Consider the following 25,740-nt stretch of genomic DNA (forward strand, 5'->3'; position numbering starts at 1 on the left):
AACATCTGTTTAAGTAAGGAATTTCCATTAGAGATATTATGCTGAAAATATTGTGCACTTTATAATTAAAATAAATGGCTGTGCCTGTTTATACGACGGAAAAAAAAAACCTTAATAAGGAGAACCCTAATTTGATTATAATTCTCCCAAGTCCATAGACTCCAATTCTAATTTGATCATGCTTAAGAACTCAACAATCTATCACCTAAAGACTGATCTCATATCTAATTAAACAATTGTAACTTTTAAATTTTTTCCTCGTATCTGCACGGCAGCACCAAGCCTTCATCTTAAGCTCCAAGATTAATTGAAGCTATGTATAGATTCAATTTCTCTATGATCACATCATTTCCACTTACCTCTATTGTCTGTCTGCATCGTTTACTCTCTTACATGCATTGGTAGTGGGTGTTTATTTAGTTCTTCAACAGTGACATTTCTTTAGTACTATAATTTTATTAAATACTAGTAGTATATATTTTATAATTTGAAAAATACATTGATTTTTAGTTGGGTGAGGGAAGTGGGGATTAAACTTGGTCTCTCGTTCTTAAATGTATCACATGTATGTGGCAATTAAAAAAATAAATCTTAATAATTAAATAAATTTCAATTTTGTTTCTGGGCACAATCATAGCTGTAATTTTTAATGAAGCCTACTTATAGTCTCCTTACTGCTTGGTCTTCAAGCCCCAACAAATTTGCCTTTACATTCGTAAACGGGCCTCCTAGTTTGCTTCAAGCCCAGTTTAAATCTTCTATTTTTCTTTTCTTGCTATCTTTTTACCTCTTTTCCTGACATGATACTTCTAATAAAGTTTCATATCATACACTTAAATATTTAAAATTGACATTTATTTTATTGTGCATGAATAGATAGGATATAATAGGAAAACAGTGTGTCAATTTTATCATTACAAATAAACAAAATAATCTTAAATAATATTTCATTGTTCCCCAATATCATATCCCTTTGAAAATGAAACAAATTTTAATAAAATGATTGAGTGAGTTGTGAGTGGAATAAATGTCTCACCAATTTTTTTAAAAGTAAAATAAATATAAAAATAGACATGAAATTTGGTGATTGAATAAAATTGACACAAGGGTCACATATTTATGAGAGTGTTAAAGTGATTAAAATTGAGTCACATATCCACCTTTTATGGAGTTGTGTGGAGTAATTTTATTAAAAATAGACATGAAATTGGCAGACAAAGTAAAATAACAAAAGGGACATGAAATTAGGGGACGAAGAAAGTAGATTTATGCACGTATATTTCACAAATTTGGAATCTCTATTCTTTTTCATATTTCAGTCTTTTCTCTTATTTTCGAAACATAAAATCATAAATTCATAATACAATAGAAACAAAATACCCCTACTACAAAAAAGAAGACATTGTTAAATATCACAACTTTACAATGTCAATATGCAAGTTAAGAAAGGAAAAAAAGGTAGATTCAGTTAGAGATCAATTCTCTGCCCCATTACATACATTGCAATATCACAACTTTACCGACTACAGAAATGAAGACATTCATATGCAAGACAAGAAAGAAAAAAAGGTACATTTAATTAGAGCTCAATTCTCTGCCCCATTTACATACATTGTCGATATCATAACAGTTATCAATGAGTTTTTTTTCCAGATTTTTTCTTTTTTCTTCTTTTCAATAAAAATCTAATTCAGCAATATCACAACAGTAAAGTGCAAAAATTGCTAACAGTATATTCTAACCTATGCTACTGTATCTTCTCAAATTATGATCATCGATTTAAATAATAAATAAAAATACAAAATACTAAATGTTGAAATCCCCATTCAATGTTGTTGACTGTTTGTGACCAATCCATTTTCTGCACTCCCATTTTGAGCCAAAGCTGAGGTGCCGTGAGACTTAATTCTCTCCTCCGCATACAAAGCCTGCATTCAGACAACATTTCAGTCGTTGAATCACTTCAAATATAGTAATGAAAATTGAGTTTTAATTTGAAGTTAAGTATAATGTCCAAACCTCTTGGCTCCATTTAGTCCGAAGCACGTTTATAGACAATATGACGGTTTGGAGCAAGCAACCGGCCAACATCCCGAGCCAGATTCCTTTGACACCAAAGCCGAGTTTGTAGCCCAGCAACGCACCAAAGGGAAGGCCAAACAGATAATAGCAAACTACGTTTATTACAGCAACGGAGACCTGCCACCCCGCCCCAACCGCCACCCCTGCCAGGACAAGGACAGAGTTGTTCGGTTCGGGTCATGATTCAGACACACACACACACACACAATATATATATGTACTAGAATGAAGGTTTACCATGTAGTATTGGTTGGATGCTGTTGAGGAAAATGGTTGCTGCCAAGAAATAGGCCAATTTGGATGTCTCATTTATGACTTCCTTATTGCTAGAAAACAATTTGGGGAAGGAGTTTTGGGTTGCAATCACTGCTATTGTGAATATACTGCCCAATATTGTTGATGTAACCACAGCTACTGTCACAGCAAATTTTGCAGCTTCAGGATTATTAGCTCCCAGTTCATTTCCAACACGAACACTGCAAAGTACCCAATTAGCTCACAGTAAAAAAATTTACTACTACAATTTTTACTTGTAATTTCTAAAGTTTTGGTAGGACTGGAAATGTTACCTGATTGCGGCATTGAAGCCGAGAGTGATCATCAATATCCAAAGCTCTACATTCATGCTGCCATTTTGATCAAATCAAGAATGTAAGTAGAATATAATGTTATGGATATATACAAGATTGCAAAATAAAATACGAATTTAATTATACTTATTTTGTAATTTTGACCTCACTTTCAAATCTTTATTAGTAAATACAAAATCTTTCTTATAACTGCAATTGAGGCTTCCCCGATTTTCCGAAACGACATCATTTTAGTGTGCAATTGAGCAGAAAAATGAAATGTATTAGAGCATTCTCAGCAGATCACCTAAATGCATCATTAACTCTAAATTTAGGCCTAAAATTAAATAGGAAAGCTTTAGGGAAGAATATAAGAGCATAATTTTGAGATTTCTGCTGGGAGTGCTCTTATACTACTTTAGTTTGTGCTAGGACCCACGTCATCTTTTCGATCCACATTATCATTCGTATCGTCGGAAAAATTAGGAAAGCCCCAATTATAAAAAATTGGCATGTATTTACAAAGATTTAAAAGTAAAATCAAAATTACAAAACAAGCATAACTTCATGATTTATTTTGTAATCAACCATTGAGGGGGGGAAAAAAGAGAGAGAGAATGTAACCAAATAGATATAGCATCGACGGCGATCTCTGGATTCTTCAACCACCCAACCATGAGGATGACAATGGTGTAATACCACAATTCCAGGCTGCATTAACCAAGAAAAAGAAAAGAAGACAAGATGAATTTCAACACTAATCACATTACATATAATTAAAATGAATGTTCATTAATTTCCGAAGAGAAGAGAAGAGAAGAACTCACCACAGCATGACAGCCGACGCAAGCGACAGCTTCACAAAACCAAGAAGCGATTTAAACGCCGACATCGAAAACCCGGTCCACGATTCCGGGAAGAAACCGGCGACGACATAAATAACCTGCGCCAAAACGACGAGCCACCACGACACGTTCTCGGCTACGGCGGCGCCGGCGAGGCCCTTGTCGAGCTTGGTGATCAGAATCCAGTTCAAAACGACGTGGAATCCCAAAACGGCGACGGAGATTACGGTCATGACCCATATCTTGCTCTGCGCCTGCAGAAACTTCTGCACCGGAAAATTGACGGCGTAGGCGAAGAGCTGAGGGATGACCCACTGCGCGTATTTTCCGGCGAGGTCGGCGATTTCGTGTTTCTGGCGGAGGAGCTTCAAGATCGGCGACGTGAAGATGTAGAGAGGCGTGAGGAACAAGGCGGTGACGAGAGTTATGATGCATGATCTCTGCATATAGATTCCCAGCATCTCGTATCGCCCGCCGCCCACCGCCTGCCCGCACAGCGTCTCCAGCGCGCTTCCCATTCCTAGCTAATAATAATTCCAACAATCAAATCTTTTTTCTTTCTTTTTTTAAAAATTAGATTAAACATGTTGTTCTTTCTGGACTTGGTAAATGATCATGCGAGTAGCATTTCCGCCTTTTAAGGGGACGAGACCAAAACAGCCATTTTCATATTGCAAAGATAAAAAATAATCATAGTGACTAGTTTTTATATTTACTATGTTAAAATGGCTAGATTATTATTAATATGGTATATACTGACCATTATGCCGTAGACGAAGCCCTCGAGCACGTTCTGGACGATGGAGACGGCGGCGAGCTCGAGCTCGCCGAGATGGCCGACGAAGGCGATGGTGACGACTCCGATGGAGAACTGGGCGACGGTGGCGAGGATGGCCGGCGCGGCGATCTCCCACATCTTCTTCGATTCGTCCCATGTTTTGGCCTTGAGGGACTTGGTAGGATTTTGGTGGGGTTCGATGTCGAAGCTTTTGGGCTCCATGTTGTTTTGTAGTAAGAGGTGGAGTTCTTGCTCTTGTTCTTGCTTTTGCTTTTGGCTGTGTTTGTTTTTCATAGTATAAACTATGTATATATAATTTGTGACGAGATCTGGAAATATTGTTTGTCACGGATCTTTCACAAACCATTAAATAGGCCCCACTTAGGATTGTTGCTTCAAGGAAATGTTTACTCAACTGACTACCTATATATACGAACAAAGGATTAGGTTGTGATTGGTTGGCTTAAATAGATTATATGCAGTTTTTCTGGTATTTAATTCGGTGCTGTTTCATTGATCATTATTATTATTTTATTATATAGTTGAATATTGATGTTGGAAGAGGACTGGTGAGAGTAGATGATGAATTACTGATTGGGATAAAAATTATTTTTAATTTCCTTGTTTTGGAATAAAACTTTATGAAATTACATCTCGTGTGTGTCTACATTTTCTGTGAAGTGAATCCTAGTGTAGATGTGAAAAGGATAATTGAGTTGGTTTATCGTGTGATCGAGTATAATTATAGTTTTACTTTCATCTAGATATGATTTACGGAATAATTTATATTGAGAAATATCGAATTATGTGAATAATTCGATTTAGATTTAGTTGATAAAGTAAAAAAGAAAAAAAGGGATTTGGTTGATAAATTGGAATTAATAAGCTCACCTAGTCATATGCTAGAATAGGTTTGGAGAACTATAAATTAATCCTCGAACAAGATGATTGTATATAGGGGTGCAAACGAACCAAGCCGCTCGCGAACTATTCGGGGCTCGATTCTAAAAAGCTCGTTCGAAATTCGTTCGTTTTCTAAACGCGCAGAACTCGAGCCCGAATCCGAGCTCGATAAAATTATTGAGCCGAACTCGAGCCTGTGCATGTCCGGCTCGTGAGCTCGCGAACATGTTCGGCTCGAACCTATTCGCGAGCCTATTTGCGAATAGGCTCGCGAATACGTTCATTAAATAATAATTTTATATATTTTATTTGTTAAATATATTTTAAATAATAAAAATAATACTCACAATTAAAAAAAATTACTACTAACTTGATAAATTATCTATTTGTTAAAAATAAATATAAATTATGATTCATAAATAGTCTAGTAATTGAACAAATATAATTTTTTTATTTTAATGAAACCTTAATATATAAATAATTCGAACCAAGCTCGAAATCGAGATTGAAATTCGAGCCGAGCTCGAGATAAATGAATAATTAACGAGTCGAATTCGAACCAAACTCGAGCTTGGTATTATATAAGCGAGCCGAGCTCGAGCTCATTTTTAGGCTCGAATTCGAGCTCGAGCCGAACCAAATCTTCACGAACCGAGCCCGAGCTTGGAGGTATTCGGCTCGGCTCGGTTCGTATACAACCCTAATTGTATATGTGAAAAGATTCTTAAATAGCATATTAAAGTCATAAAAGCGAATAAACATTAATGTCACGTGATAAATAACAATTAAAGAACTTACTAAAATCACCTACTGTAATTTCATTAAAATCTTGAGATAACTTTATCACATAATGATTAAGTAAATAAATCTTAGGCGATGACTTTGCACTCGACGTGATCAAAATCACCAAACACTTGTTAGTGGTTTCGTGATAATGTTGACTTTTAACTTTCATTTGAAAAATGTTTCTTCACCTCCCCACATTACCTCTCTCTCCCTCTAGGATGTGCACGTATCTTTGTGCTTTGGTGAAGATTTATTTTTTGTTTTATTTTTTAAATAAGATACTATATATATTTATATTTTGTATACATTCAAGTTTCAACGAGGAGTCGGTACATGAAAATTAAAATATCTTGCAAAAAGTAGTCCAAGATAACTCTTTAATTTATTCTCCAACAAACCTATACTTTTTGATAAATTTGTCTCCGATTTCTTTGACTATGATGCCTTTCATGATTAGGGAAAGTTTTTAGGATTGTTTATTTCGAGTTCAGTTACATTCCAGCGACATAAACAATATTTAACAATTAAGGTCAAACCGCGACAAGAAACGAGACATTCGGATATTCTTATTCGAAAAACAATAAACATATTATTAAGCACATTAGAAATCATTTTTCCATTTAATATGGGTTTTGGGTTTAATCTTATCTGCGTGCGGTGATGTTTTTCCACCGATTAAGTGGTGGTGAGGTTCCATCTGCCTGCAAATTGTATAATTGATTATATTCAGATACCTCTTGTATAATTGATTATATTCAGATACCTCTTGTAATTTCAAAAAAAAAAAATCATTTTCTCTTAATATTTGTATAATATTATATCATAAAAGACGAAATTGTCCTTTATGTACTTACATTAATTCATCTTCAAAACCCATTACTGGCTGGCGTTGATTCTTTTATATAGATGTACTTATATTTGTTTAATAATTTAACACACACATACACACAATAATATACAAGCATGATATATTATATTAGTATTGATTATGCACTTAGTGCCTGCCCACACAAGTCCTCCTCATACATTCATCTCTTTCATAACACCACATGCATGCATATGAATCAAAATCCATATGCATCCGAATTGAAAATAGCCCGATTCCAATAAACCTGACCCGATTGACATTCCTAGTTCTATTACTTAGGATTGTCTCTATACAACTAGCCAATTAAGAATTCTCAGATGTATCAACACTACATGTTTGGTGTAGTCATCGCATATCCCAAAAGTTCATGATTGACGCGAGCAAACATATTAACGACGCGGAAGTTTGTTATGCTACTAATAAAAGGACTACATAGCATATGTGCAACGATTCCATCATTCACGATAAATAAAAAGAAAAAAGCCCGAAAAATGCTAAACCGGTAATGCCATATCATAAAACGTAATCTTAACATTTCCAAATGAAGAGCATCCATATATAGAGACCTGAACAATATTATGTAGCTTATAAAAGCATTCAAAGCTGCATATTGTTCCAGCTACATAATGAAATCAAGATTTTGGAACATCCAAATCTGTTATTTCTTGATCTGTATATGTATATGTATGTAGTATATAATACAAGGCATGCTACCAAGAATGTGTCTGCACCCTCCGAATTTGGAGAGCTACAAATGATCTGTTGTTGAGATATGAACCTCTTACAGTCTCTCAAGAGATTAGAAATGGAGAGAAAAATACGTCTGCGAGAGGCAAACGTCTCATCTAACTGTGATGTCTCAGTTTCCCTTTTCAACAACCATCTTCTCGATCTATAATCATAGTGATGTCGTTTTCTTAGACCTATAGAGTATGGATTTGACTCAAAATTCCTACGTCGTAGGGCTCCCTCATTTGTATGATGGGTTGAAACTAGCCACTGATAGTTTTTGGTTGCTCTAAAGCAGAAGAATCAACTATTTCAGGAACTTGATCAAGTAGGTAGTTCATATCCTCGGGAAATTCGCCCTTAGCTCGATTTGTTTTACCTCCTATAACCACTGTAGTTCCATCTTGCAAGGCCCAGATCTTTTTGATTTGAGTGAAGTGCAATGAGAAGCCAGAGATTAGTGTGACTTTTTATGATGAAAATTATGATTATTGATGCAAGATTTCTCTATTACTCAACTAATCAAAAAAAGAAGAGAGATTTTGTTTGTTTTTCTTACCTGTGAATGAGATAAAAAGCTGATGCAGGTGGTGAGCATGAGAACACCAAAGCCACCATAAACAATAGGCACCCCGGGATCAGTCTGTGCACAAGACGAAACAAACAAACATTAGACGAAAATCAAGAGGAGTGCGTTCTGCTTGAACTTATCATCTCGTTACCTTTAGTTCAAGGCCGGTACTGCCAATAGCCTCTAACACTTCAATTTTCACGCCATCAATCTCAATGGGGAGTTTTGAGTTTGGCCGTCTGACTCCAGCAAATTTTCCTTCTTGATCATAAAGGACGATTGATTGCATATCACGAGCTAGCATTGATCTAGAAAACGATAGTGTATCAACAACGAGAAGCCTGCAAAAGAGTATGATAGATTGACATGAGTTAATGAGCTTACATTCCTTTGAGATTAGTAGAGTCAGCATCTGAGATAGGCAGGAAGGTTCCGTAAAGCTTCTTGTCCCCGTTGATTTGCAGTGGCGCCAAAGCCAAATTAAACGGTCCTTCATCGTCCTTCATCACTTGTAGGGCAGACAGACTCCAATCTGTCTGATATATGGTGAATCCGCCGTATCTTAAAGGATGATTCACGCTTATTGTTTCTCTCATCACCTCCTTGCCGTTAAGATCAACAAGTGAAAGATCACTATAAAACTGTGAAACCTGAAATCAAGAAAAAAGTATTTAAGATGATGGAAACTCAAAAGTTTCAATCTTTTTATCTCCAAAATTGTGCTCATATACCTCTCCACTTTGATAGTAGTCCATTGAGAATCTATTAACATGAACCTCGGTGTTGAAGGATTCTGAAGGAGTAGATAGGAATCCATTCGGTCCCAATACATCCCCCACGACAAAGTTCAAACCCTGTGGAACTGTCACAGACCCTCGGAAACTTCCAGCAGCGCTAAGAGTGCCGCCTGCCATTATTAGCAGCAATGATAAATGCACTCCAATCGGGGCAACCCTACCCGCCAGCCCCCTGAAGGCATATAATGATGGCCCCTTTAGAAACACCTAAAACGGAGACATAATTGTATTTATATGGTTGTCATTTTCAACAAGCCAGAAAACCAAAAGCTATCTAAGTATATATCAATACAAGATTTTGCATACATCTTCCACGATTGAGGAATATATAAGCTCCACATTCACTTCATAGATTACATGATGTTAAGTTTAAACAACTAAAAACTTGATTGGCATCCATGAAGTTTAGAGCGACTCTCTAGACATCTAAGCAAATAGAACTTAAAACACAAGGATGAAGAAATATACTTCGTATCCAGCACCCATTAGAATAACGCCCAAATCCTGAACCGATGCATTTGGCAAGGTATCAGAATATTCCTGCTTACGAATTGAGTCAGCCGAGTGTAAGAAAGACCACCTGCAGACAAGGACTTATGTTCTCAACTAGGAGTGTATCCAATACAAGGGTAGCAAAAAGGCAGGAGACAGCAATATTATCAGATTGGATACAAAACAAACCTTCTTGCTACCTTCACTAAGGGGATCTGTGTTGTGTATGTACAAGCCATAAGTGATGCTCCCAAGAGAATCAATGTTCCCAGGAACACAGGAGATGAGAACATATGGTCAAAGCCGAGGGCGAGAATCAACCTCCATGTGAAGAATCCGAGGACTGGATTGTCTTCAGGGAACTTCTCAAAATAGAAACTTGGCGCCTCGCCTTGTGGTACGAATGTTCCTGCATAAAAAATTCGGGTTTGATTATTCAGTGTGTGTACAAGTTACAAACAGATTTGCAGAAATTTAACTACATATTCCAGAAATGCTACATGGAAAACTCCTCCTGCTTGGCAGTGAAGGCAACAATTATACAGTTACAATAACAATTCAATTCAAGAATCTGGAAGAAAATGATGCCAATAAAATTATAGAAAAGTTCAAACAATCAGGCATCTGATGATTTAGCATATGTTGATTTTGCATCACATCATTTGGAAACAATAAATGGAGCAGCTAATATAGCATCATCAAGCCCAAACTCAGGTATTAAACTCAAAAATTAAGCAAATGAAAATGTGAATGAGCAATTACTACCTAAAGCCATCAGACCAGCAACTGCAAACATCTCAGCAATAGCCAGAGGCAAATTTGAGAGAACAGAGAGAACTTTTTTGGGAAAACCCTTCAATTTCCAAGAACGGCCTTTCTTAATTGGCGGCGGCGGAGGTCCGCCTCCAGAAACCGCCGGCGCTCGGCCGGGCTCAGGTGCCTCAATCTTGGTCGTCGTAGGCGCTTGTGAGCTCTTCTTCTTGCCCTTTGCTGTACTCTTATTCTCAGAGGTTCTGAGCTCAGAAAACACAGTCTTTCTGCTACCGTAATATAGAGTGAGAGTGAGAGTGAGAGTGAGTGTGCCGCCATTTATTACACTGCGTGAACTGCAGAGAAGCGAGTTGCTGGGAAATGAAAATTGGGTTCTGAATTTGAGGTCGTTTCTTGGGTTTTGCAACTGAATCTTGGATAGGATTCTTGAATTCAGAGTCTTCATTGGATTGCGAAGGAGTGAAGAGAGACAGGTAATACGAGTTGTTTCTCTGTTTTGTTAATGTTAAAGGCGTAACAACGATCACGTTGGCCGTTGGTTGCTACTTTATCCACAACCCATAAGAAATTTGGTGTGTGGCTATCTATTGGGCCACTCATAATTATATAACACTACTAGTACATTTATTTATTTATTTTGTTGATTTTCATGAAATTATTATAGAAATAAATCATCCAAAATTGTCACAATTTTCTTTTCGATCTGTTCACAAATGAATTTATTACTTCCATTTATAATAATAAGCTCACACTACACCACTCACATTTAAAATGAAACTCTTAAACACCAATGTTATTCAACCCTTAGATTAATAGTTTAAATCATTGATGATTTTCCTTTCGATTTGTCTTGCGAGATAAATAAGATTGCTTAAATATACTAAGAAAATGAGACGGGCAATCGATAAACTTGGAATAAACGTTCAAATGATGTGTAAAATAAAATAAAACTAAAGAAAGTGTTCATACCAAATTGCAGATATTTTCAAGAACCGTCCAAATCAGACATTTTGGAGCTTTCTTCTCTAAAATATCCAAAAAACAGCTTTAGCAAAGGATCACAAACACACAGAGAGGAGCAGAAACAGCTAATAAATACATAACGAGTTACTCCATTAGGTGGCGAGGTAATTACAGATCAACCTAGAGATACATAAAAATCCGCATTCGATTTTTTATTTGAGCAAAGAAAACTGAAGCGGACGACGTCGTAGTAGCTACAGGAAAGCGTAGTCCCTGATCACTAAACTGTTATCTATCATATATTATTTAGTCTGTGACACACAAGTGGAATATTCCTATTGAACTAAAAATATACAGTTGCATAACTTAGTTTCTAAGTCCTGCACCAGATTTGATTTTGAGTCATCATGCAAGAATTAGATGCAGGAGTAGGAAAATACCGACGAGGACAAATATAATCTTCCAAAGAATTGGTTTCCACTCTATTGGAGCAGTATGATAGTTATGAAAGCCATGAACATAGCCTCCGTGAAAGGAGCTCGAGAACAGGTAGGGGGCTCCGGAGGTGGCCCCGTACACGGTGGCGTCGTGGAACCCGTGCACCTGGAGGTTGAAGATGGCAGGCAGGGCGCCAAAGAGGGTCGACAGCGTCAGGTGGCCGAATCTTGCAGCTGCCATCGGCATGGCTCCCGTGATGGGGTCCAGCTCGTTTGGTCGGACATAGTTCATATCTACACGAGGGGCAGTCTGTGGTCTCTGCCCCATCGGTCGATTTGGAACAGGAATGCCGGGGAGCGATCGGGACCTAGGGTCACAATTTGATTTCCCCCTTCCGTATATAGGGATCAGCTTCTCCTCCTGTACAATGGCCTTGCAAACGGGGCACTCGTGGCAATGTGAGTGGAGCCGGAGCCATTGGTATAGGCACGGCCAGCAGTAGAGATGGCCGCATAGCGTCACAATTGGTTCTTGCGCTAGTTCAAAACAGATGTTGCATTCGAAATTCCCTGTATCGTACGCTACGTCAGCTGAAGAAGAGGCGTCCATTGATTCACCAAAACCACAATCCATATGTACAGCACGGAGCCTTGAATCTGTTCGGTTGTAATCAATACAACAAGAATATTCTGATTTATATATGCTTATACATGATGCAAAAATCAATTTTAAACAGCATATGAATCACATGAATAAAGGAGGAAAGCAAAAAATGTGAATCAGCTAAACAAAAGTAACAACTCAGTCATAAATTCACTAGTTGAACCGATCCTCACATTCTAAAAGAACAGCAAAACAATACATCAAAAACACAACTTACACAAAACCTAAAAGAAATAATTATGACCTTCTGAATGATATGTAGATCAAGCAATAATCTTCCTATTTAGATTCAAAAAAATCTTATCAAAGAGCAATTCAAACAATTATTTTAATCCAGAAAGTATAAATCAGATTTTAACATATAGAATGCATCATCCATCCTAACACAAGTAAAATCGGATTGAACCTAACTTCGGATCAGTTTCAATTAACAACTGCAGATAATCAGATTATCGAAAAAATAAATAAATTCCAGTCCACTAAACATATTTAAAAATTATCTGAAAATTTCAATCACACAGCTTCAAGCATTCAATAAACACCACTGTTCCCTCAATCTTAAACCATCCCAAAATCAAGCTACTCCAAATTATTAAACACTCACTGAATACTAAAATCCAATACATAAAACAAGAATTCACAATAAAAACACTAAAAACACAAATTTTAGAATTTTCCCCCAAAAAAAGACAGACACAAACATAATCGGGAGAAATTAGATATTCACCAGAAAACATATAAAAGAGCTGAAATAGATCTAAATTGCAATGATAATTGTACAGATCAGGTAGAATTTACAATGTATGCATGAATTAAAGTGAGTGAAAATAGGGGAATCTAACCTCCTGGAGTAGTATAGCAAATACAACAAGGTAGGTGGGATTAGAAATATATGCCGTAAATTTATGGAAGTTGTGAGCGTGGAAAAGATAAAAACAGAGAGGAATTACGAGATTTTACAGGGACCAAAATGCAAATACAGGTAATTTTATAATGGATCTCGGTTCATTGAGCTGCCTCCCAACAAATGGTCGGTCACTGTGGGCCGTTCGAAAATAAACACAAAATTAAACTTAACCGCTATTAAGAAATTAAAAAAAGGGAATATATACTCTTTGTTTTTTAATGGGAATATGCTACTAGCATTTTATATTCTAATGTTTGAAATTTTTTACAACAAGGTACCAACATCTATGAAATTATAAATTAATACATATATATTATTAATATTGTTAATAATATCACTCTTATGATTCAGTTTCAATTGGCGATAAAACGCAGTCTGTTAGTAAGACGTTTCTCCTTCAACCAATACGTCGGAGGTTCGAGTCATTTAAGAGGTTAGAGTGTGAGTGTATTTTTACTTTTTTGTGTAATAATTTAAAAAAAATAAAAAAAAATATCACTCTTATGATTCAATTTCCAGTCATCGAAGTTTTTATTTTAATCATAACTCTTGGAACGCAACGTTTTCTATCACATTTTTTTTTGACGCGTTCACGTGTGTGTTTTGGGACGTGTCGGATCAACACTCAGCTGCCATAACCATAACAATAATGCTATTTGGACAAAATTTGTCCGGATAAAATATGATGAAATACTTTATAAAATAAATTTATTTAAAATTTTTGGTTCAAAATAAAATAGAATTTAGTTAGTTTTATTATTTTCTATATATTGTAATTTTTTTGTAATTTTTTAATAACCTTTTTAATTATTATTATTTTTAAAATACACAAACTACAAATAAAATAACAAAAAATTTAAAAGATTGTTAAAAAATTACCAAAAAACTACAATATGGAGAAAACAATAAAATTAACTAAATCCTTTTAAATTTGAATCAAAATTTATAAATAAATTGATTTTTAAAAATTTTTAACCTTACTTTTGTCCGGACAAATTTTGTCCGAATAGCACTAACCATAAATCAAATGATAAAATGGAATTATTTATAAGCTTTAAACATGCTATAATTTCATATCTTCACATTGTGGTATAAATTGGCAATTTTCATTGTATGTGTTTCAGTGTTTGTGTACTCTTAAGTCTTAATCAATGTGACGGGACTTTTAATAAAATGATAAATTTCGTGACTTTTTATGTAAATAAAAATGTTGGACATTGGAAAATGATAAAGTCATTTTAAAAAGCCTTAAATGCATTGATCTGCTTTATTAACAAACATATCGGTCTGCCTCACTGTCGTTCGAAATTAGTGGTCGCCAAATAAATTTTGGATTGAATAATGGCTGTCTTACATAAATATATGATTTTGACATAATAACCAATTAAGAATTTAATGAAGAAAAAGAGAAAAATAGAGTTTTTTTTTTTTCAATTGTCTTGTTGTCTTGATTCAATTTTCAATTAGGAATCTTTGAAGTTTGCAACTAAATTGAAATATGAAAATAAGAAAAAGAGTCGATGTTATACCCAAATAAGATTCGAAATCTATATGTATACAGAAACAAAACTAATAACATACTCAAAATTATATCAAAATTAAGATTTCATAACAAAAAATCATATCAAGCTAATTTATAATACTGTCGTAAATTCTTGAAATTAACTAATATGTATATAAATGTCCAAAACTCTATAAAATAACTACTTATAATAAATTTGTAGAGCACAAATATTCTTATAAAACTCTTAGTAACCCAATGTTATTGCAAATCCGTTAGAATAATATAATCAGAGCCCAGGTCCATAAGCCTATAGAATCTTGAGCTCCGACAAGTTATAGTAAATAATACATTCAGCATATTAATTATACATTACTCCACTAAAAAATTATAATTACACTAATCATTTATATAATGTATTTACCACAATTTTCTATTTTCCCCATTCACCGGTACATGATGATGAAGTAGCATAAGCATAAAATCCCTCGAAATTATCTCCAACAAAATTAAGGAATAATCATGCAAATGAATTACTTATTTAATCTTGCCTGTATAGTTTACTAATACGCATACATTCGAAAGAGTCTATATGAAAGTAACAAAAATAAAAAGTATTCATAAGGATAAAAATACATAGAGTTTAACTAATTTTTATGTAAAATTTCCATTCGAGCCACTTCAATTGTCAGTGAAAGAGATGAGAACACCCCACCGGATCTGCTTTGTACTTGCCTGCTTTAGATGTTGTTTGTTGGTTGTTGTATTTTTACTATTTCATTGTTGCATTTTGTGAGATCTGGTGTAAAATAATTGAGATAGTCTTTGCGTATTTTGAGCTAGATATTGGAATTATGAAATATAGACTAAATTCATTGAAATCTTCGTGTTTTGATGAATATGCACTGTAGCCATATATGGCTTTGATGGAACTAGAAAACACGAATAAATTAGCTGCAAGATTTAGAATTTTACTTCTTACTTCAGGCGTGAGATATGCATATTTTAAGATGATTGCAATAATTCGTCTAGAATTGCATATTTTTCAGCAGACAGATAATGTAAATTATCAGCACTTAAATGTTTTTCTCTTTCATTGAAAAAATCTATGTTCCCTTCAATCTAAAGTTGAGGCAGAATCACAAAAGAAGAAGTTCTTTACATCAAAACCAATTCAAGACCTTGGCGCTTAAAAGTCATGTGCAAGTAGTGTAGTAAATCTTTACTACGATGAGCAAACTGAATTTCTTCGATTACATGTTACAGAAGCAAGCAGCAGTGACTTGCAGCCCTGTTGAAGAAGAAGAATCGAGGAAATAAAGGCGTAGTCTCGTTACTATATGTTCAAATTTAGAGCCATGAAGCAAAAACTCAGCAGCAATGTGCGCTAGAAATGGAAAGAGAATGATTACCAGGGCATCATGAATCAGCTCTGTTTTCCAACCAGTTCTATGTCGGCTCCAACTTCAGCAATCTTGGCTTCCTTAGAAGCTTTTGCCGTCTTGGCGATTGTTAGTACGTCGAAATCTAAAGCAACCCTTCTCACTAGGCCTTCAAGCATCTGTTTTAACATTTTGGTGATTTGAAAGTTACAAAAATGTTCACAGTTCTTGTATCGCAACCTTTATTCGCAGTTGATAAACAACATTAAATACACAAGATGAGAACAAGGAAGCTTGCAAGAGGAATTTAACAACTAGAAAATAGAAAGTGGCTACTGCTTCAAATAATGAAATACAAGAAAACATACCAGTGAGCCAATGGCCACCATAGCCCGAAATCTAGAATCGGAATCAACTGTTTCCCCTTCAGCCATCTACAGGAGATGATAGAAGAATGAAACAAAGAAAATATTAATTATATCCATGAAACTTCAGCTAAACATACTATGACTCAAGTGCTTAAGGGGAAAAGGTTACTATACATGCATGTATTTCAATGTCTTCCATGATGAAAATGGACAGAAACCAGCAACGAAAAGGATACCTCTAGTGCTGCCGAAAGAACTTGAGATTGGCCTTCCTCATCCTTCTTCTCAATTAAAAGAACAGCATAACTGCAGAAATCAATGCGCATCAACTCCAAGAATTTTAGTACAATACTGATATTGCTCTAATGGTTACAAAATTTTACTTGCAAATAATCTTAAATCATAACAAATTCTATGTGTTCAGAAAATGGAATCCCATAGTTAGCAAACAAGAGTTTTTGGAGGTAGCAGAAACAACTCGCCGAAGTTCAGGTTAAAGTGGAGCATTAGGAGCTAGCAAATCACAAGAAACTGATTTAAGACAAACGATGCGCTTAGGACTAACAAGTTTGCAAATAAATCTGAAGATAGATGACTTTTGAATTTGGATAACATTGATTCGCACTACAATGAGATAACAAGTAGTTTATAGCTCATTATTTCCTCTAAAATAAAATAGAAAGAGCATTTGGCAAAGATTAATGGTCAAATGAAATTAAGATTTAATTTACTAAACTTCCCACTTACTTGAGAATCAAAGTTGCATAGGACAATTGGACATTCTTATTTGAAGATGAGCAACAACTTGAGAATGCATCGAGAACCTACAAGATCAAAAAATCAAAAGCTTACCATGACTAAGTAAAGCCTGTGCGAGTACCAGATGAGACGAAAGGATCATAATAAGATGCTCTCCACCATTCACACAACATAGAGACAATTGGGAAAAGTAGCAAATTAGGCAAGAAAAGGAAAAAAATAGCCAGACTCAAAAACACAACTATATTAGTCCCTTTTATGTATGAAAGGACTAAAACACCCTTCGTTAAATAAAATGAAGCTCTTACCTATGGCTATGGCTAAAATAATTTGGCTTATTTTTGGCTTAAAAAATTGGGACAATTTTTTGCCTTTTTTTTTGCACAATTGTTTGGGGCAATTTGTCAATTGGACTAATAATTATCTTTTGAAGTTGGTGACTGAAAACAAATTCCACAATCCAAAGTGATTAAAACAATATTTGGTTCCACGACATCTGCCAAACATGAATGAAGGGTGTTTTCTTTCTAATTCCGCTCTTACCTCAGCACGGTGATTTAATAACCATTCATAGTAGTCGGTGTTTTTGAAAAGATTAGTTACGGCACGGAGGCAGGTAAGCAAATTTGCAGGAAGCGGAGGACTTGCAGTCACCTTCTTTATCACCTCAATGACTATATCTGATGAGAACAAATTAAAGAATGAGGCAGTAAGAAATGAATGATGAAATTAAACGCTTTGCGCAATAAAACAAGAACCAGCCTTTTCTAGGAACAGCACCCTAAGCACAGTCAGGCTAGTAGCAGCCCCAAACATTAATCTTATAGATCTATCTAATATGTGGAAAACAAGAAAATAAAACATGACATGGCAGCAGCATTCAACAAAAACCAGAAGCCATTCGGGTGAAACACATGTCTTCATCACATAAAAAAGTTAAATGGAAAACTGCAGAGCAAATCTCATTAGTACCATCGTCATCCTTGACGTACTGCAGAAGCTTCGCTGCTCCATCAGGGTGTAGCACAATCATCCTTACTACATCAATAACTGCAACAATGGCTGATAGATTAGTAAAACATGGAAATAAAATGCACTGGTTTGGAAAGGGATAAGTGCCCTTTAACTATAAGCATATGTAAATATGCACATGCACCAGTGTGTGCACATACACAAAAAACACGTTGATAGCTTATGTATGTAGATACTGTCAAACAATAGATCTAGAGATAGTTACCAGGAAAAAGCACAGCAGCTGGCCATGTTTTCAGAACTTTCAACATCAATGCCACATCGACATCGGCAAATCTACTGCTATGGTAGTGTGATGTGTCTTTCAAAATCTTAACAATAGCATTAAATCTTGACATATCATTGTCACTCAATGACAAATGTTTCTTTTCCTACAGGAACACAGACAAGCCAAACAGAGATTAATCCGGGTGTGTGGCAAGTAACATTGACAAGGTCAGAGGAAGAGGTGACAGCAAAAGGTAGAACTTTCAATTCCCTAGCTGGCACCATATAACAATTCCCTAGCTGGCACCATATAACAAGAGGAAACAATAATCAGACTCTGAATCAAACAGCTTACCAGGTCAGACAGCAGGGAATTGTTAAACTCAGACACCTTTTTGAGGATTCCATCAAACTGAGCGGTGTCAAATGCAAGCATCCCTCTCTGGGCAAAAAAAAAACAAGCATCAATATACTAGAGAATGTAACCAGCATAAAGATTTTTCTATTATATTGTAACGAGAAAAAATTACTCCGACATTTATTAAAGTATACGCATAACAATAGCCACTAGTAGAAAAATATAATAGAGAACTGCATCTAAACAACATCGGTGGTAATCCTCACTTCTGAAAATTTTATAAAGCATTTAACCTTAAACAAAAATTGTTAATTGGTGATCTTTATAATTATGACCAAGGTATCTTCATCATCAAATGAGTGAAAGAAGATCCACATTTATGAATCTTTAAATGGCAATTTAAAAACAAGACACTGTTAGCTCCTGAAAACCAGACAGACAAAGATATTCCATAAATTTTATGGTTCTAAGATTATTCCAATTTACTTACCTTTTACCAACCTGGAACAAGGAAGGTTTGTTGGGTTTAGTGGGTTTTGTTTTCAATATTAACATGGATCACCTAACTACCTAATAATAAACCAAAAAGCTGTCAACTAAACTAGAATCCCCTGTATTTTCTCCACAACTCCCAATTTACTTCTCTATAAATAACACACCCCACAAAAGTTTCACACACTTTCTGATGCAAAAAGATCGTACATGATCTTACCAAACCAAAGTATATGAACATGATTTATAACCTACCACAAAGAATTAAGCTCAACAAAGGAAAACCAGAAAATGATTAAAGTTGTGAAATTACTTTTGGAATGTGCTTGTAAGAAGGCTTTGATGATGATGCATCTGCATTAATACAAGCAACTATCACAACCTCTCACTAATAATCACAGTAAATGAAAAAAGAGAGTGCAAATTCAAGGAGAATAACCTGGGAATTTTGATGGTGCTCCAGGCACATAAGCATTGGCTGAAGCATTAAAACAAACATAAATGGTAAGAGTGAACAAAACATCAAAAACTTATCCAGATTTACTAATGAACATTAGGCCTTACATCCAGTATAAGGGTCTCGATACAATGGATCTGGAGTGAAATCTTTTTGTCCTGTGTTTTGCAGAATAAATTCTACAATCTGTTGCCGGTAAGAAAGTGGCAAATTTTCATTGAGTAGCCACTTATCAGCAACATCATACGGATTTTCTGTAGCATACAGGTGTTTGCAACATCAAAAGATAATCACACACACACACGAGAGAGAGAGAGAGAGAGAGAGAGAGAGAGAGAGAGAGAGAGAGAGAGAAACTTGATGAACCCAAAACAAGATGATAAAGAGGATACAAATTTGGTATAAAAAGATACTAAACTACAACATTCGGATTGCACCCATGCTTGCATTACAATCCTAGTTTGATGAACCAAAGGTACAAAGATTCCCATATAGTCCCTCATGAGTTTATGTTTTCAACAAGCGCATACCTGAGCGATTGTAGGGCAGTTTACGTATAGGTTCACCATCTCCAATGTCAACATCGAATACTGAAGGACATGCCATGCAACTTGTTATTTAAAAGGGGGGGAAATTAATAAATGGCATAGAAAGATGACGAGAGTAAAAACACAATGCTAACCATGGTCATACTGCTTGCCATTGAGCATGGAGGGCTTCATATTATCATCAGGTCCATCAACAACTTCACCAATCTAGATTGGAAATGAGGATGAGATGAGGTATGAATGGGGCAATTTGGAAAGTGCAACCAGATAATTGAACGAAATCAAAATTTGCAGAAACTGGTTATAGTTCTAATTAGAAGCTTCGGAGGGAAATCCGAAGATAAAGAGATCCTAGTCTAATAAATCGGATGTGCAGTAAAAGCAAATCAAGATTAATGCAAACCAGAAAGGAAGAGATTGACAAAATCGAAGGATAATGTGAAATAGCCTAGTACTGGACCACAAAATGTAATTACCTTATCCCACTTCTGTTCTCTCATATTCCATGCATAGGCCACACCGTTATCTCCTTCTCGAACTACCTTTGTCTGCCCATCAGTACTTCCTGATCATTTACAATTGAAACAGTTTTGCACACATAAAGATTAATAAAAGATTCATGGTTCATTCCCATCATAATACGTATTGGGAGGAATGAGGATAATAACTCCAAATAGGTACACTAGAAAACAATTATGCCAATTGTACCTGGAGTCTTCAATGCATCTAGACCTGGTAAGTCTTCCAATTTCAGGCCTCCAACTCTCTTCCTAATGATTATAAGGAGAAAAGCATCAGCCATACAAGTTATTTAGATGTGGATCCCCTCCCTGAGCACCACTACCAAAAAAACTCAATAGGAAGTATTTCGATGTGGATGTTTAAAACCTAATTGTATAATTCAGTTAAGACAATATCACGAGCACCTTAATTTGTCAATCTCTTGACCAGGTGACAATAGAGATAGGGAATGGATACCTGCTGAGTTTGTACTGAGAAATTTGAGAAGTAAATGAGTCAAGCTCTACAGTGTCAGCAGTCTTTTCATGATCTATGGTCCAGACACGCACAATGCCATCAGAGCAAGCAGTCACAATATCGCCATTTTCCAAGAATTTAGCATCCCAGACGCAACCAGGATGCTCTATGCTCTGCACACAAATTCCATCTGCAACAAAACATGATTTTTCATGCCAGCATAAAGAAACTTGAATCATGACATCACATGTAGCACTGAAACGATATACAATATCATCTTATTATCCAAATATGCAGAGAATTCAACTTTGATTTGGAGCTCCTAGAGATGTCGGCAACCATCAAAATTGGCCAAGTTGATATCATCTTTGATTATCCTCAACTATGAAGAAATAGAGAATTCTGAGGAAAAGATTTCACCAAATAGACATTTATCTAATTATTATCTAATTATATGTAAAGAAGGACCATCAAGTATACTATAATTTTATTGAATATCCTATCCTCAGTTGACATATAACTACCCAGCAACCAATTGGAAGACACTTTTACTGCAAAAAATCTAGGTAAATTAAGCAGGACCAAACATCGCAAGGAAATAAACTAGCAATATATTTGCTGAGCACATCCATGGCACAACCATCATAAATAAATAAAAAACTAGGAAAGCCAAATCCAAATAATAGTTTTCACATAGGACCCAATGATCAATCGACAACCCAAAGCAACCAAGAGCAGTTTGTTTCGTATGTGGTCCTTGGAGAGATAGTTAATTAAGCCATGGCAACACAAGAAAAGGAGGAAAAGAGAGAGTCACCTTTCCATATCTTTGCTGAACAATCCTCGCTAGCACTGACTATAAGGCCAGATGCATGAGCATCTACAGAATAAACAATGGACACATGACCAACCATCTCCAGTAGAATTTCCCCACTAACTGCCCATAGCCTGATAGAACTGTCATAAAGCAAATAAATAACAATCAGGAATGACAAGAATGAAGATAAAAACCGAGGATAAGAGACAAACAAACTTATTTTTAATCTTTAAGAAAGGCGGAAAGAAACTAAATGAGTTGCTGTACAATCCAAAAATAACAATAGCAGTATTGAACTAACACTTTTAACAATGGTAGTAGCCAGCCGCATGGAAAAGTAAACATTAAGCCGATTATTGATATAAACCACCTTTCATTGTTATATATCTCCCAGTAGCATGTCTACTCAGGAGACATCTTACCCATCATGAGATGCAGAAAGAATTCCTAAATTTGGCATAATAGCCACTCCTCGAACAGTATCTGCAAAATAAAAAGAATACAGATGTGGAAGTATAAGAACATAAAGAGCATAATTTACCATCTAAAGCCAAGAAATCACAATTGTCACACAGCAATATCCAAGACAAAGACTAACATGTAGATTACATTTTAAGATGCTTTATCAGATTGCATCACACTTTAAGAGCAACAAAAATAGTAGTAGTACTGGAAACTTCATAAACAAATAAAAGAGAGGCTGGGATGAAGGAAAACCTACAAAGATCATAAAGAGCATTATTTACCATATAAAGCCAAACAAATAGTAATATTCAAAACAATGACTAATATTGTAATATCTAAATTATATTTTAAGAAGCTTGAGCTTGTATTAGATGTGCATCAAATTTAAGAGCAACAAAAACATTTGCATTACCGGAAACTTGATAAATTATGGGGACAAAAAAGTGGGAGGGTGGGTGGAACAAAACCTGTATGTCCTTGAAAAGTATGGATACAAGACTTCCCTTTCCAAAGCTTCATAGTCATGTCACTTGAACCTGCATTAACCATCAAAACAAATGATAATTGACCGGTGTAATAAATATCAACCACGAAATCATCAATCACAAGCAATACAAACATTTCAGTTCCACTGGGAATTTAAGATAATATTTGGCCACAGAATATACTTTTATCTGGAATAGAGCCAAAAAAGTAGCTTGAGATAAGTTTACAACTGGGATTGCAATATTTTCCAAAAAAAGATTATCAGGACATAAAGTTCAGTAAAAAACTGCATACAGGAACATGTCTAGATGGGGCAAAAGCAATCAAGATAATTTAATAAAACTACAAGACAGCTGATGAAGTAATAAAGAAGAGGTTAAAGATATTGCCTGTAACAAGCTCGCCTGAGGGCAACTTAATAACTGATTGAATTGCTGCCTTATGAGCTTCCCATTCCTCAACTTGTTGGCTTCCCCTCCAGCGTCTCAATGTACTAAGATAAAGCAACCGCATCAATCAAGTTAGAAGCAAGAAATAAAGTCCCTTAACAAACTTGGAGGGGTCTCAATATAAGCTCTTATAAAATGTTTGAGAGTGCGCAGTAAAATCTATGAAGGTATAAGCTCATCCTCAGGGGCAATAGGAGGAAGATTTTAACCTATTTTAAGATTTCAACAAAATTCATTTATTCTAAATAAGTAAATTTCTAATTAAAGCAACATTTTGCATGTCTTTCCATAAGTGCCATATCTACAAGTCTAAGTAAATATTTGGGTATGCGTCCCCAGAACAATTGCCTAAGGCCAGCGGTGGGCACCCTCAACAAGTGGCTAGTTGGGCTTCTACAGCTTTATCCAGAGAAAAATATGACAAGTCCAGAAAATAATAAACTCCTCCAGCTCTCCACTTCGGAGAAAATATGACAAGTACAGATAAAAATATCAAAAGTTCAGAAGATATAGCGTCACAATATTTTGACATTCAGAAAAAGGCACACTTCATGACACAATATTCTTTCAGTAAATGAATGATCATAGTTTAAGAGGATTTAGCAATATAATTTTATTTTATTTTGTTATGGCCAACGGAGAAGTGTTTTTCAGGACAAGGTTGAGATTAGATATAAATCATATAATGGATTTAACTTAGTTGTGTCTGTTACTTTAAGCCCAACATCATTCACAAAAATTAGCATACCAGTCCACGGATGATGACACAACATCTAAACCATCCAATGCAATGCCAGTCACTTGCAATTTATGACCTTTTAGCGTCTGCACTTTCTCTCCTGTGGCCAGGTTCCAGACGAGAAGCAAAGTGTCCATCCCTCCAGATATAATTCCTCCTTCTGGAAACTCCTCATTTGGAGAAATCCAAGCCAATGGCCCCACAAAGCTAGTGTGGCCCAATAATATCTTTGAGATGGTATAATCACGCTTTTGTGATTCATCTAAGGTCCAGAATCTAATTGTTCTGTCTCTTGAAGAAGTTGCTATGCCAGCATTGCCGCATATGCATATACCTCGAGCCTAAAGATGTTGAAGTCCACAAAGCACATTAATAAGCACATTGAATTCACTTGTACTCATTATGAAGACAACCAACTAAGATCAAAGCAAAACTACATTATTATATATCAAAAGTTCACAGAAATGCATACTCATACAGTATTAGTATTTCAATCCAGTTCCCTTGACCATTAAGTGGATAGATTGAGACAAGCACCAGCAAAACCCCTTAATTCTGTTTCAAAATTTTACACCAGAAGATTTAAAAACGGCACACAATCGGATTCTTTGTCTAATCGATCAAATTAAAAAATAACCAGCTTGAAGAACGTCTAGATGAACATAAATTTCCTGTTCGCGATCAAAAATAAAATGCACGCAATCAATTATACCACATTGTGACTCAAGAATAACATATCAGAACAGCACAGGGCTATTATTGAACAAACCAAACACACTACACTCGTAACAGAACAATTTGGGAGACCATACATCATCCTCGTGGCCTCGAAGTTGGCACCTCAATTGATACTCTTTGAAATCGATATCCATGGAATTTGAAGCCATTCCTCAATTCGCAACACGAAAAATGTAGGGTTTATTAGAGGTTGCTCTGCTGACAAAAAAGAAAAATTGAGAACATATTAAGTGGAAAATTAGGCAAATTGTGAGCTGAGATATCAATAAACAGGCGCAAAATATGTCTTACATCAGTGAATTTCAGAAATGTAGTGTGAGATTCGGGAAGAGTTAGCTTTCCAGTGTGTTCTTGGCACAAGGAAATTATTCCAAGGGTATTAGATTTGGGAATAGGTTGCAACGCAAGTTAGTAGAACAGTCTTCTCTCTCTCCACTCCACCTCTCCGTCTCCCTCTTCCCCTCTCTTTCTCTCTCTGTCTCTCTCTCTTCAGTTCTTGAAGTGGGCCAAAAGGTTTTGGAACGGGCCAAGATTGCACTCTTGAGCCCATACGCTAACTTCATTTTTCAAGTTCAACACTACATTTTTATTGGCTGCGTCCATCAATAATAACCAAATTAATTAATGTGTCAAAATTGTATTGTTAGCTTTATCCAAATAATCCTCTAATAAGCAACCATATATTCAATCTTCACCCTTGTCGCCCTTAAATCCTTAATAATAATAATAATAATAATAATAATAATAATAATAAGATGCCCAAATGTCTTGAAAGAATTTGGATCTATTTAATTTGAGACGA

The 25,740-nt window shown here is 35.5% G+C and overlaps 4 protein-coding genes across 7 annotated transcripts; all 4 read right to left on the reverse strand.

The window, feature by feature from the left end:
• Positions 1–1,546: 1,546 nt before the first annotated feature.
• Positions 1,547–4,726, reverse strand: LOC131005368 (protein DETOXIFICATION 33-like). Of its 2 annotated transcripts, none has more exons than XM_057932301.1 (7): positions 4,257–4,726; positions 3,479–4,020; positions 3,276–3,362; positions 2,652–2,708; positions 2,320–2,558; positions 2,020–2,225; positions 1,547–1,928 (listed from the first exon to the last, which is right to left on the reverse strand). In XM_057932301.1, exons 1-7 carry the CDS (start codon positions 4,566–4,568, stop codon positions 1,827–1,829), a joined length of 1,545 nt encoding a protein of 514 aa, XP_057788284.1. In that variant the 5' UTR covers positions 4,569–4,726; the 3' UTR covers positions 1,547–1,826. The 2 variants fall into 2 exon arrangements, with proteins under 2 accessions (XP_057788284.1, XP_057788283.1); XM_057932300.1 differs by having other exon boundaries at positions 3,479–4,016; positions 4,257–4,677.
• Positions 4,727–7,337: 2,611 nt separating this feature from the next.
• Positions 7,338–10,783, reverse strand: LOC131005363 (cytochrome c biogenesis protein CCS1, chloroplastic). Its single transcript, XM_057932294.1, has 8 exons — positions 10,186–10,783; positions 9,610–9,829; positions 9,397–9,508; positions 8,863–9,135; positions 8,516–8,781; positions 8,283–8,439; positions 8,120–8,203; positions 7,338–7,979 (listed from the first exon to the last, which is right to left on the reverse strand). The coding sequence occupies exons 1-8, from the start codon at positions 10,634–10,636 to the stop codon at positions 7,824–7,826; spliced, it is 1,719 nt and encodes a 572-aa protein (XP_057788277.1). The 5' UTR covers positions 10,637–10,783; the 3' UTR covers positions 7,338–7,823.
• A 500-nt stretch (positions 10,784–11,283) lies between these two features.
• On the reverse strand, positions 11,284–13,243 carry LOC131005424 (uncharacterized). 2 transcript variants are annotated; one of them, XM_057932419.1, is made up of 2 exons: positions 13,098–13,243; positions 11,284–12,248 (listed from the first exon to the last, which is right to left on the reverse strand). In XM_057932419.1, the coding sequence occupies exon 2, from the start codon at positions 12,223–12,225 to the stop codon at positions 11,560–11,562; it is 666 nt and encodes a 221-aa protein (XP_057788402.1). In that variant the 5' UTR covers positions 12,226–12,248; positions 13,098–13,243; the 3' UTR covers positions 11,284–11,559. The 2 variants fall into 2 exon arrangements, with proteins under 2 accessions (XP_057788402.1, XP_057788400.1); XM_057932417.1 differs by lacking the exon at positions 13,098–13,243 and adding an exon at positions 12,983–13,090.
• A 2,486-nt stretch (positions 13,244–15,729) lies between these two features.
• LOC131005346 (uncharacterized) lies at positions 15,730–25,494 on the reverse strand. Of its 2 annotated transcripts, none has more exons than XM_057932267.1 (24): positions 25,230–25,494; positions 25,013–25,133; positions 24,210–24,541; positions 23,402–23,505; positions 22,994–23,062; positions 22,484–22,544; positions 22,062–22,201; positions 21,245–21,434; positions 20,975–21,036; positions 20,743–20,831; positions 20,401–20,473; positions 20,249–20,308; positions 19,826–19,972; positions 19,701–19,739; positions 19,575–19,615; positions 18,767–18,853; positions 18,410–18,575; positions 18,145–18,222; positions 17,716–17,852; positions 17,161–17,237; positions 16,650–16,719; positions 16,414–16,479; positions 16,076–16,224; positions 15,730–15,954 (listed from the first exon to the last, which is right to left on the reverse strand). In XM_057932267.1, exons 2-23 carry the CDS (start codon positions 25,085–25,087, stop codon positions 16,090–16,092), a joined length of 2,298 nt encoding a protein of 765 aa, XP_057788250.1. In that variant the 5' UTR covers positions 25,088–25,133; positions 25,230–25,494; the 3' UTR covers positions 15,730–15,954; positions 16,076–16,089. The 2 variants fall into 2 exon arrangements, with proteins under 2 accessions (XP_057788250.1, XP_057788251.1); XM_057932268.1 differs by having other exon boundaries at positions 25,013–25,136; positions 25,230–25,454.
• Between the last annotated feature and the right edge of the window lie 246 nt (positions 25,495–25,740).

This window comes from Salvia miltiorrhiza, chromosome 1 (genome assembly GCF_028751815.1).
Source record: "Salvia miltiorrhiza cultivar Shanhuang (shh) chromosome 1, IMPLAD_Smil_shh, whole genome shotgun sequence".
NCBI lineage: Eukaryota > Viridiplantae > Streptophyta > Magnoliopsida > Lamiales > Lamiaceae > Salvia > Salvia miltiorrhiza.

Bases quoted from the DNA above. Each gene is read 5' to 3' on its own strand.
- LOC131005363 (XM_057932294.1), bottom strand. From the start codon at position 10,636: ATGAAGACTCTGAATTCAAGAATCCTATCCAAGATTCAGTTGCAAAAC. The intron at 9,830-10,185 runs GTAGTAATTGCT...TTTTTTATGCAG, and splicing joins TGCTGGTCTGATGGCTTTAG to GAACATTCGTACCACAAGGC. The intron at 8,782-8,862 runs GTATATGAGCAC...TCTTGATTTCAG, and splicing joins ACTACTATCAAAGTGGAGAG to GTTTCACAGTTTTATAGTGA.
- LOC131005368 (XM_057932300.1), bottom strand. From the start codon at position 4,641: ATGGTTTGTGAAAGATCCGTGACAAACAATATTTCCAGATCTCGTCAC. The intron at 2,559-2,651 runs GTAACATTTCCA...GGTACTTTGCAG, and splicing joins GGCTTCAATGCCGCAATCAG to TGTTCGTGTTGGAAATGAAC. The intron at 2,226-2,319 runs GTAAACCTTCAT...TTGTCCTGGCAG, and splicing joins CATCCAACCAATACTACATG to GGGTGGCGGTTGGGGCGGGG.
- LOC131005346 (XM_057932267.1), bottom strand. From the start codon at position 25,087: ATGGCTTCAAATTCCATGGATATCGATTTCAAAGAGTATCAATTGAGG. The intron at 23,063-23,401 runs GCAATATCTTTA...TGGTTAATGCAG, and splicing joins CTCAGGCGAGCTTGTTACAG to GTTCAAGTGACATGACTATG. The intron at 19,740-19,825 runs GTAAGGCCTAAT...TTAATGCTTCAG, and splicing joins TCGAGACCCTTATACTGGAT to CCAATGCTTATGTGCCTGGA.